Raw genomic sequence first — 12,408 nt, 5'->3', positions numbered from 1 at the left:
GGGGGGGGGGGGGGGGGGGGGGGGGGGGGGGGGGGGGAGGGTGACAGAGTACAAGAGGAGGAGAAAGAAAAACATGAAGACAATTCCATTCTTCATTCTTCAGAGACCTCTGCTCAGCCACACCCAGAGACAGCTGGCTTATCAGGTGATATGACTAAAGCCCAAACTATATCTGCCCCAGAGAAGAGACCGTGTTGTCTCTATAAACAGTGAATGTCTTCATCAGGGCTCTCCAGGGGCAGGGACAGCTCCCAACTCAAACAACAGTTTCAACCTCTACCTGGCAGTCCCTGACCTGGCTCTTTGAAAGAACAAAGTGCACACGGCTACCCACTCAGCCGAGTGACAAGATCTGCCTTCAGAGGATGTTCCTCTGAATCTCCTCAATAAGGGTAATGATCTCCTAGGTCTCCCAAGGGTAAATACGACTTTGGGAAATAACTAGTCATCTGTAATTTCAACTAGTTTAAACAACAACAACAACAACAGGTGGTGGTCATGCTTGGGACACCATTTGGTACCCCAAAACTAAGGATATAAAAAAGTTTCAGGGTGTCTGGGTGGCTCAGTCAGTTAAGTGTCCTACTCTTGATTTCAGCTCAGGTCATGACCTCGGGGTCCTGAGATAGAGCCCCATGTCAGGCTCTGCACTGGGCATGGAGCCTGCTTAAAAATCTCTCTCTCTCTTTCTCCATCTGCCCCTCCTCTTGCCCCCCCAACCTAAAAAAAGAAAAACATCTCAAAAACAATTTTTGGGCACCTGGGTGGCTCAGTTGGTTAAGGGACTGCCTTCGGCTCAGGTCATGATCCTGGAGTCCCGGGATCGAGTCCCGCATCGGGCTCCCTGCACGGCGGGGAGTCTGCTTCTCCCTCTGACCCTCCTCCCTCTCATGCTCTCTGTCTCTCATTCTCTCTCTCTCTCTCAAATAAATAAATAAAATCTTTAAAAAAAAATAAAAATAAATTTTAAAAATTAAAAAAATTTAAAAAAAAACCAATTTTCTTACTTGGCTGAAAAGCTGGCTCGGATGGAAAGTTCTGGAGGTCGCTTATCACACTGTTTTGAACAATGGTGTGATGTGTACAGCCTCCGTAAGTGAGACAATACTGAAAGAATCATCTTAGAGGCGTGTTTCCCACTTAAGAGTCTGATGGGGCAGAGACTGACTTTCCTCAAGTCCTCAGACTGAGGTATACCCCGACAGGTTTCACTCAAGATCCGTCCTCTCCCCCAGAGAAGGGCCCTGCCCCTGAGCTGAGCAGCTGTGAAAGGTGATTCAGTTAACAGCATGCCCTCAGGCACATGAGTCACACAGATTCCCAAGAGAGGAGACCAAAACACCTGCACACGCTATGGGAAGGCTGACTCTTGGTGTCATTAAATAAAATCTATTAACTTAAAAGCCTGTTTGCCAGGTTTCTGGATTCCCAAAGTACAGTGGGACGATCTGAACAAAGACGTCTCTTTCCTTGGCTCGGGCTACATGAATGCTGATTATTTTGCTGGAGGGGTGTGGGCTGAAGTTCAAAACAGTGAGCTAGAGTTTTAACTCAACTGCCTCCCAGCTGAAATGAACAAAAGAAGTTAGGACTAGACAAAAATCAGTCTGGAGAAGCCCAGCAGGAAAGTGCTTTCATCCTAAACTTCCTGAAGGAAGTGTCAAGTGAGCCTGGACAGGAAATCACTTTCTCTGTCCCTCAATTTCCCTCTCTATAAAAGGAACTGCTTCTGCTACCTACACACCCAGGAGCAAATGCATATAACACCGACAGTGTGGTAAGAGGGAGGTTATAAATTCAGAAGTCATTTTTTTCTGTTGGGTCTGAATTTAGGTGAGTTTGGTTACTGGGATCCCCAGATGCCTCTCGGTCAACATCATGAACAAGAGCAAGCTCAAGTGGGATCACAGCAACACCCTTCCCTACCCTATTGCTGTCTTAATAGGTAGGTCACCAAGCCAAGAATCAGCAACCCGTAGGGTAGGTACACAAGGTCAAGCAAGCAGAGGGCTTGGGCTGGACTTGTCCAGCACCTACTGCATGCCAGGCACTTAGCTTGCATTATCTCACTTAACCCTGAAAAGCCAGCTTTACCATATCCATTTTGTAGATGAGAAAACTGAGGCTAAGTGAGATGAATGACTTGTCCGAGACAGAAGCTAGACTCCAAAACTTGGGCTCTGCCACAGAGACACCATCCCATGGCAAGTTCCAAGGTGTGACAGAAGCAGGCTATTGCTGTTCTTCTCAGCCCCAAGCCCCATCCCCAAACCAAGAGGATCCTGAGGGGTGGAACGACCAGAAAACTGGAATAACTGGGCCTCAACAAAACTCGCAGCTTACTCACACCTCCGCAAGGCACATTGTTTCCATTTTTGCAAAATGGGGTGAAAACTACTGTCATCTCACAAGGTGGTTGTGTGGATTCTAATGACCTTTTGAAAACCATGACACATTGCATTAAATGAAAAGCACTGTTGTGGCTGTTACCAGTGGAGACCCCAGAATTCAAATCTCAGGTATACTCTATTTTTATTTCCAAGGCGCTTCTCTCCAGAAAGCTCAAGGTGCCAAACAATTAACTTCTAAACAAATCATTTCCTAGAAACACCCCTATAAGCACCTTATCTAGGTGGGGCTCCTTTAAAGAGTAATAAACCTGTGGCTGGGGGACAGGACTCCTATTCTTTCCCCAGGAGGTTAGAAAGCTATGGCGGGGGGGGGGGGAAGGGGGGTGCCTGGGTGGCTCAGTTGGTTAAGCATCTGCCTTCAGCTCAAGTCATGATCCTGGAGTCCTGGGATTGAGTCCCCGCATCAGGCTCCCCAGAGCTCAGCAGGGAATCTGCTTCTCCCTCTGACCCTCCCCCCTCTCATGTGCGCGAGCGTTCTCTCTCTCTCTCTCTCTCAAATAAATAAATAAATAAATAAATAAAATCTTAAAAAAAAAAAAAGGAAAGAAAGCTATGGGGAGTTGGGAATCCCCTACTGAGAAGCCATCATTAGATGTCGCTTGTATCCCATCAATTCCTGGAAAAATAGGCCCCCAAATTCATGTTCTGTCCTCAAGGGTTCTACACAGAGAGCTCAGCAAGAACTAATGTTATGAGAAGAGGGTGTATGAGAAGAGGCGCGCTCGCTAACTACCAGCAAATTTTTTAAAGTGCTCACACCCACCACCTAAGGGGTTCGGGAAAAGCAATGCACAACGAAAAGCAGGAATAAAAGAAAGTTCTTGTCCCAAGCAGGCAGACACCTCCACATCCCCTCTTCTCAGAGAAAGAGATACACACAGACAGACCGCCAACGCTCACTGTATACTCCCAACACCCTGGGGGAGGCTGTCTGACACCATGGGTCTTCATTCAGCAAGTGTGGCCTTGTTACTCAGCTGTGGCTTCCCGTGTTCCTTCCCCTCCCCCCAACTCCGCTCTGGAACACAGGCTCCAGTTCCTCGCCCCAAGCCACCTCAGGAGCTGGAAACCAGCCTAAAGAGCACCCCTCACCTGGCATGAAAACAGCCCAGTGAGCCCCATGGGCTCCCCTCCCCACTCCCAAAACCCAAGCACTGCTCTGAACTCGGCCGGAGTCCTGCTCAGCCGTATGACCTTGGACCAGTCTCTTCCGCTGTCCTCTGTCCACGCCCCGTGCCTCAGTCTGTGCTGGGGAAGCACCAGACCTTGACCTCTACTGTTCCTTCCACCTCTGCTTTGCTATTTCAGAGATGCTACAATGCTAACTCGAGCCACTGGCAAGTCCTCCTCTAGCCTCTCAGCTCCCCCTGGCTTACCAGGCAGCCACTCCCCTACTAGAAAACAGCCCTTTCTAATGGAGATGAGGGGGGAGCTTCCCAGACCAGGGAGGGAAAAGAGGAGGACTAGAGGGGAAGTCCCAGGAAGAAACAAAATGACTGCAAGCAGCAGCTTCCCTTCCACACACGGAAGAGCCACCACTGCAGCATCTTCACCCCACAAAGACAGAGCCCGAGACGTGCGGGCTGCGTGGCAACGGCCGCACCCCCAGTGCCCTTGGAGACACCAACGCCAGAGCCAAGTCAACACCCAGGGGTTTGAATGAACTGCCGACGTCGGCACCACCTCTTCCCTACCTGTGACCGTCACAAATGCCGTCTCCTAGACCAGTAGGGAAAACTGAACAGTCAAGTTTCTGCATCTGCTTGCCAGATGTTTCCATTTTTCCTCGTTTTCCTGCTGCCATGGCAACCAAATGCAACAGGCAAAGCTAGCCCAAGACTGCCAGGCTGGAGAGACCAGGTGCTGGTTCTATCAGCCTCGCAGTCCCGGCTCAGCAGATGAACAGCAGGGCAGACCCTGCCGGGCTCAGAGTTGTCGTGTACCCCCACCCCCATTCTGTGCTCTTCATCTCTCACTGCTTACCAACTTGGAACTGCAGGAGGAGCACAAGTCAGCCCCCGGTCTCCTAGCAGCAGGAGAGAGCCCACCCCCAGGCCCACAATCTGCATATGCCTTGGAGAGTCTTGCGCCCTGCCCGTCAAAATGAAGAAGTCAAAGGTCAGGAAGGTAATTCTTACCTTCAGCAAGATATCTTTTTAAGTGGTATTCTCCAAACACCACTCATGACATTCCAGGCAATTCCAACTTACAGTTCTTTTCCAAACAATCCAATGAGAAAACAGGGGGCTGCTCAGACTCCAATGGAAAGAGCAAGCTAACCTCACGAGGATGCAGGGAGAGGCAGGCCAGGAAAGGGTCCCCTCCAGGTTAGGGAATCTAGGAGATTTGGGGTGCCTTACAGCTGGCTTCTGAGCACAGCAGCAGGCTTCTGAACTTCCAGAGCACATACTCTCTCTCAACTAGGCCCCACCTCAACATCAAATGCTTGACAGAGCCTGGGGATCAGTGTACAGAGCCAGCTGTCAGTCAGCTACCAGCGTCACGGCTCCGGAATGCTTTTCTCTCCTCTTCCCAGAGAGCTGCGGAGGCGTCCGTCAGTGGCTTCCTGGAGAGCCCGCTCTGAGGAGAAAATGCTCCTGTGCATAGCCCCAACCACCAGAACCACAGCCTGGAAGTCCCTCGTGCCAAGGTTATCTCTTTAGGAGGGCCCCTATGGGTGACCCATTAAGCCACAAAGGCAAACCACAAGCTCCCAATTCAAGAAAATCACGGAGAATCAGGAAAAGAGGCTGAAAAGGAGGAGCTCAAATGACCCAATCACTGGAAACGAGGCTCTGTAGAAAAGCTTGAGAACATTTTTTGGAGAAAAGACTACTAAGGAGGCTTGGCATCTTTCACGCAAGAATGAAGTTATTAGATCAAATTTCATTACTGCAGATACAATAAAAATCTCTAGCCTACTTCGTTGGCACATTAACACCTAAGGACAGCCAAGGAAGAGGACTGTCTCTCGAAGACCACTCTAATGAGAGGCAGAACTGGAGTGGTTGGAGGCACAGCATCTAGAACCAGACTATCTGGATTCAAATCCTAACTGCCACTTACTAGCTGTGTGACTTGTGGCAAGTCTTTTCACCTCTGTGTGCCCCAGTATCCATAACCATAATGTTATCTTCCTCATAAGACCATTGTGGGAATTAAATTAATAAATGTAAACCACTGGGGCGCCTGGGTGGCTCAGAGGTTAAGCATCTGCCTTCGGCTCAGGTCATGATCCCAGGGTCCTGGGATCGAGCCCCATGTCAGGCTCCCTGCTCAGTGGGGAGCCTGCGTCTCCCTCTCCCTCTGCCCTTTCCCTCTGCTCATGCTCTCTCTCTCTCAAATAAATAAATAAAATCTTTTAAAAAATGAATAAATGTAAACCATTTAGAAAAGTACCTGGTAATAAATAGTAAGGGCTCTAAATGTTCACTATAAAAATAATAATATTATTATTAATGGAAAAAGCCAACTCTTATTCTAAGAGATAGATTACTTAATTTAATTAAAGATGAAATTCTAGGGGCGCCTGGGTGGCTCAGTTGGTTAAGCGACTGCCTTCGGCTCAGGTCATGATCCTGGAGTCCCGGGATCGAGTCCCGCGTCGGGCTCCCTGCTCAGCAGGGAGTCTGCTTCTCCCTCTGACCCTCCTCCCTCTCATGCTCTCTGTCTCTCATTCTCTCTCTCACAAATAAATAAAATCTTAAAAAAAAAAAATTAAAAAAAAAAAAAGATGAAATTCTAGATCCCAAAACAAGGGATGTCAGGAATCTCTTTCCTAGAAAATTATGAACTGAGCTAAAATTTGCCGGCCTAGAACTTTTACTCATTGACCTGATGCCTGCCTTGGCGGCCACACAAAAAACATATCCCACTTCCGCCTGCCAGCCCTTCTTGAAGACTTACAGCACATCCTCCTCCATCTTCTCTCCTGCAGACTAAACGTGAAGGTCACAGGACAGTGTTTCCAGACCCCTCACCATAATGGTCCCCCACTCCAGAGCAATCTCAATTGCTCAATATTCCTCTTGAAACTTAGTACCCAGATCAAAGCATTTGGGGCTTGGCATGCCCTTGATGCTCCATAAACTTGGAATGAATGAATGAAGTAGTCCACAAACACCATGATATACCAGAACTATTATCCTCCTTTCTCTACATAGTGTACTTTTATTAATGCAGCCTGAACTTACATTAGCTCTTCCAAGTGGGATTTCCACAGGCCTCTTGGCCTGGGTGTACAGAGGTGTCCCCTGGGGAACAAGGCTGTAGGACCTGTTGACTGATATCCATCTGCCTTGACAGTTCTGACAAAGAACTAGATCGTGTTAACAGAAAAGGTGAAATGAGAAATCAAATCCTCTAATCATAGGAGCAAAAGCAGCTTGTCAGTGATAGACTCAAAAGGTCCTACTTCCCTTAATAAATCTGGACTGTGGATTATTAAGTATAGTCATTAGTGCTGGCCAACAAGTATTTTGGATCATCTGCCCAGGTGCATGGTAGAAATGCACTTCCCTGGCCCCGTGAAGTTAGGGGAGGTCATGTGACTTGCTTTAGCCAATGAAGTGTGAGTGAAAGCACAATGCACAATTCACTAAGTTCCCTTTTTCTTGGCTTTGGCCATCATGGAAGCACAGAGATGGAGCATCCCTCAATAAAAACGACAGAACAAAATCCCTCAGGTGACCTATGATGGACATGGAGCAAAAGTGAGAAATAGGGGCGCCTGCGTGGCTCAGTTGGTTAAGCATCTGACTCTTGATATCAGCACAAGTCATGATCTCAGGGTAATGAGATTGAGCCCCGCATCAGGCTCCACGCTTAGTGGAGTCTGCTTCTCTCCCTCTCCTGCCCCTCCCCGAGCACTGTCTCTCTCTCTCTCTCTCTCAAATAAATAAACAAATCTTAAAAAAAAAAAGGCGAGAAATAAACCTTAATTCTTTTATGTCACTGAGATTTTGTTTGTTATTTTTACCACAGCAGACCCTAGCTTATCCTGGCTGATTCTGTATTACTGACACAGAAACTAAAATACTCAGAGCTCACGTCCTCTGGACCCACTGATCATAGCTTTCACATTATTTCTCTTCTCCATGCTTCCAATCTGTAAGGTGGGAAGTCATCTTTGGGTGGGCATACACCTGTTACACCAAGCAGCTCAGATAAGCCCCACCTGCCAACAATGGGGTAGATGTGTTATCTGTCCACACAGTAATGCTCTCAAGGAAGCCACCACGGAGACTGGTTTGGTTTTTTTTTTCCCCCCACACAAGAAGGAGCCCAAGATTATTTGACTAAATACATCTAAGATTGGCACCACAGCACAGAGAACAATGGGTATCTGGAGGAGATTTAAGGATGAAAGGAAGAATCTAGGAGTAATTTAGGAGGGATGAAAATAGCAAGTTGTCTAAATCAGTGGTTTTTAAACTTTACCTGAATTAGAACCACCTGAAGCCTTTAAAATACAGGCTACGGAGTACTACCTCCAGAGTCTCTGATTTAGTAGGTCTGGGATGGGGTTCAAGAATCTGCATTTCTAAGAGGTTCCCAGGTGATGCTGGTTCAGAGACCACACTGAAAACCACTGCTATGGAAGGATTCACTTCAAGAACCTCAGGTGGAGGCTCTGGCAAGAGGAGTCCATGTAGCCTCAACAGATACTCAGAGAAGAAAAAGGAAAGAGCCAGTTTTCCATCCACCACATTAATCGGAGAGCTGATGTGTAAAGGACACACAAATGGCTATCTCAGTCCTTTTTCCTCACCAAGTAACACACTACACAACAAAATTAAGCTCCTCTAAGGGAACAAAACAGGAATCTTATCTGTTGGCACTTCTTAAAGATTTTATTTATTTATTTGAAACAGTGAGAGAATGAGAGAGAGAGCGAGCGAGCACGCACACAGAGGGAGAGTGAGAGGGAGAAGCAGACTCCCCGCTGAGCAGACAGCCCTATGTGGGGCTCGATCCTAGGACCCTGAGATCATGACCCAAGCCAAAGGCAGACACTTAATCAACTGAGCCGCCCAGGTGCCCGTTGTTGGCACATTTTTAAAAAACTGGGGTTCTGTGAGGTGAAATCATGCCTCACACACCCTCCAAAATTCCACCAGGGGTAAATCTGGGTGTATTTCAGGAAGAAGCAATTTAGATAACTGGCTGCAATTCCCTCTCCAACCTTATCTCCTCACTCCCCTTTGCAAACCTCGCCTATAAGTCAGTCCCTCTTGGCCTCTGACCCCACCAAGGCCAGTCACACTTCCCTCAGCTGTGAATGACCTGCGCACACACGTGCACACTTATCTTCACTTATCTAAATCCCCCCTTCCTCCAATTTAGAGCCAGACACTTCAAGAAAGTCTTCCCTCTCTTTCATCCCCATCACAGCCAATCAATTATCAAGTCCTGTCAATTTTACCTCCCAAGTCCAGTTTTACCTCCAGAGTCCACCTGGTGTGTTTCATTTTTCATTCTAACTCAACTGGTATAGATCCCCCATGCTCTACCGTCTTTCTCCTCTAGGTCGTTGCCCAGATTGGGGCACTGTGACCGGACAGGTCTCAATTTAAACAGCATCCCTTCCGTGGATGGAGAGGCCTCCCACAATCCCTAAGCCAGGTTAAAACCCTCTTTTATCAACTCCCATTGAACCCTAGGTTTTTTCTACCAAGAAGAGTTATCACATTTGTGATCTCTTGTTTACTTGTCTTCCCCACTCTACCATCAACTCTTCACAGACAGGACTATATTTGTCTTACCTGCTGCTGTAACTGCAGACTCTGGCATGCCCCTGACACAACAGAGGCACTTAGTATTTAAAGAGTAAATGCAGGGATCACTACATCAGTTCATAGGAATCCTCCCCTCCTCTCAATGCCTAAAGTACATTCTGCCTGCTTCAAGGAACGTCTGGTCACCCGACATTGCACCCACCACCTGAGACAAGCCAGCAGTCCTTATGACATCCAGAAAATGTGATCTAGAGGGGAAAAGTGACCCTTGAAAAAAAAGTTTTTTCTTGGAAACTGGACGGAACTGAGATTAGCTACAGAGATATTTTGGGAGGATAAAAGAGGCTACCTTCTCAGAAGTAGCCAGGGACAAAGTCTTAATAGCGAGGGAAAGGAGGTGTGTATAAGACAAGGGTGTTTAGTGATGGGAAGTCTGAATTTCTCTAGAAGCTTTTATTAAAGTTGGTAATTTCCTAAACTAGGTGTTCTAATGGATTCTCCATCCAGACCTTTAAAAATGACAGGCAGCCGTGTCTCTAGGATGCCTTAGGAAGGGGGCTAAACTCTCTGACCTCCTAAGAGCTTCTGACCTTCAGGATTCTTTAAACATGCTCATTCCAAGTTGGAATGTAGAGAATCCACATTCTGGCTCTGTCTTTACATAGCAGTTCTGTCTCAATGTAGGAGACAAGACAATCTTTACCTCCCATCTACTTCCTAATAGTACCGATGCTTTCAAAGTCAGACCCCCAACCCCAGTCTGGCATCATGACCCATGAGCCATGAGCATCCAAAGAATTTAGCAAGTAGCCTCTCACTAGTAGCAAGGGTTAGCCCTGACTGAAAAGATCAAGCAGGAGTGACACCCTGGCTTTTTCTACTTGCAGCCATGCAACTTTGAACAAGTGACCTTGCTTCTTTGAGTCTTGGTGTCTTCATCTCTAAAACGGTGATAATGGTCTACTTCTCAGGTTTGTTGTGTTACATGAGATATGCATGTAAAACCCCCAGCAAAGGTAAACAGGCAACGAATGTCAGTATCATTATTACAGATTTCTAGTTTTAAAAGTTCTGAAAGATAATGATTCTAAACTGAAAATACTGTAGGAACAAAATGATGTTTGGAATTTGCTTCAAAATAATCTAGGCGGTGAGAGGGACGCTACAGATGAAATAAAATCAGCCATGTTTTGGAAATTGTTGAAGATGGGAGATGAATACATTAGACTTAATTACTTTATCTCTCTCCTTTTGTATAGGTTTGAAATTTCCCATAATCGAAAGTTTAAAAGTGTTAAGTACTGAGGGAGGGAAATGCTATAAAAATATAAATACTGATTATTTTCAGATCATATTTGGTCCAGATGATTGAACAGAAAAATGATATGAAGGAGAGAAAAAGCCAACATCTCTATTAATTTCACAAACAGAATTACTTACTTCAAACAGAAGTGTCTCAGATGAGCAAAAGGAAACAGCCACTTGCATACATTTCTCTGCCTTCATTTTTGGGAGAAGTACACATCCTGCTTGGGCTGTATATGCATTTTTAAGGAGATGAGCCCTGGGTGATAGAACCTACCTCTGAGCACCCCAGTGGCCCTGCTGAAATCAGACTGAGGAGCAAGAAAGTCCCCACATCAGAAAAAACAAGCAGAAAGAACTCTAGACGTTCAGGGACAATGGGTGCCACAGCCCTCCTCCCTTCGAAGCCATGGCCTTGGACTCTTATTTTTTTTTTTTTTTTTTTTTTTTTTTTTTTTTTTTTTTTTTTTTTTTAAAGATTTTATTTATTTATTTGACAGAGAGAGAATGAGAGAGCACATGAGAGGGGGGAGGGTCAGAGGGAGAAGCAGACTCCCCGCCAAGCAGGGAGCCCGATGCGGGACTCGATCCAGGGACTCCAGGATCATGACCTGAGCCGAAGGCAGTCGCTTAACCAACTGAGCCACCCAGGCGCCCCTGGACTCTTATTTGAGGCTTCCTTGGAAGGCTGGTTCAGTTTGGTGTGATTTAAGGCCATTTAGCTCCAGATGAGTGGGTCCTCTTAAGAGTACAGGTAGTGTGTTAGATGATACTGTAGGGAGGGGGGTCGTTCAGGGGAAAGGAAGTTTGGAAGAGGCTCTGACAGTACCAATCATGGCACAGACCTGTCATCTCCACACTTCTGCATCTTCCCACTGAGAGGAGTCCAGGGATTGAAAAACAAAATTCTTGCATTCCACTCTGAATCAACCAACCCACTCCAAGTCCCTCTATCTAGGAGAGAAAATAGTCCAACAAGCTCTGTTTTGAGCCAACGCCTTTAAGCTCCCAAACTCTGCTTGGAAAAGGAGAATACATAGAAGTACTTACTCTTCTTGAAGAATAAATTCACTATTTTCTGGAGAAAACTGCCCACTCACAGGATGCCTGAATGCTGTGGTCTGTTGGTTATGGCTAAAGAGAGAGAGAGAGAGAATGAATGAGAAGTCATGGGAATGGAAAAGCTTGCAGACACAACAACAGGTCAGTAATGTCTGAGGACCCCTGATCCTCACACACTCCTCCCAGGGTGAGAGAGTGGGCCTTTTATTCAGAGATGCATTTCATCTGTCAGGACCCAGCTGCATTTAAAAAAACAAGAACTTTCAGCTCAGGTGCCCAAGCCCACCTAAGACACAGGGATTTTAATTCTCGGAAAGTCTTGGCTGCAAGAGAACACTGCATCTTCGAGACATTCCATGAAGTACGGACAGACTGAACCGCTCAGCAACAAGTTACTTAAGATGGCACGAGCTAAAACAAGAATGAAGCAAAGCAGACAGCACTTTCAACAGCTTCCCAAAACCATGAACCAGGGAAAGAATTCCAAGAATTAACCACCCACCCAGAAAAATCTATCTTCTTAAAATTCTTCTCCCTACTACAGAATGCCTTCACTTCAATGATGGGATATAAATGTATGGGCAAGTCTCGGCAACATGACCTGCACAATTTCAACACTGTGGAGTTTCTATCATCCTTTTGAAGTTAGGAGGGAACAGCTTCCATGCCAAGCTGACAGACACAACCAAAGTGTGTAGGTGTTTTGTGTATTCACAAAGGCTGCCTGGTTCTTTGAAAGAAACGAGGAGAGGGCTCTAGAGGCTGCTGGCTTGCCCGATGAATAAACTAACCTGACGTCCTTTCCCCTCCCAAAGAATATGATTTATATTAAAGTGTTTTCCCCAATCAAAAAATCAGTCCTTTTAGAAATTTTAGAAAATATAAAAAGAAAA

The 12,408-nt window shown here is 46.4% G+C and overlaps 1 protein-coding gene across 5 annotated transcripts in view; it reads right to left on the bottom strand.

Annotated features, from left to right (window-relative positions):
- The window catches only part of PLEKHA7 (pleckstrin homology domain containing A7), a 212,474-nt gene that overhangs the window by 77,460 nt on the left and 122,606 nt on the right, over window positions 1-12,408 (bottom strand). For 4 of the 5 annotated variants that reach the window (XM_044919152.1, XM_044919157.1, XM_044919154.1 and 1 more), the window contains one exon: window positions 11,504-11,587. In XM_044919152.1, coding sequence (XP_044775087.1) covers window positions 11,504-11,587 — 84 coding nt within the window. Of the gene's footprint in view, window positions 1-4,549; window positions 4,567-11,503; window positions 11,588-12,408 lie in introns of those variants that run through there. The other variant, XM_044919155.1, reaches the window with a different exon arrangement.

This window comes from Neomonachus schauinslandi, chromosome 11, assembly GCF_002201575.2.
Source record: "Neomonachus schauinslandi chromosome 11, ASM220157v2, whole genome shotgun sequence".
In the NCBI taxonomy this organism is placed as follows: domain Eukaryota; kingdom Metazoa; phylum Chordata; class Mammalia; order Carnivora; family Phocidae; genus Neomonachus; species Neomonachus schauinslandi.
Note: the sequence above shows the minus strand (reverse complement) of the source record. Positions and strands in the feature narration are given on the sequence as shown.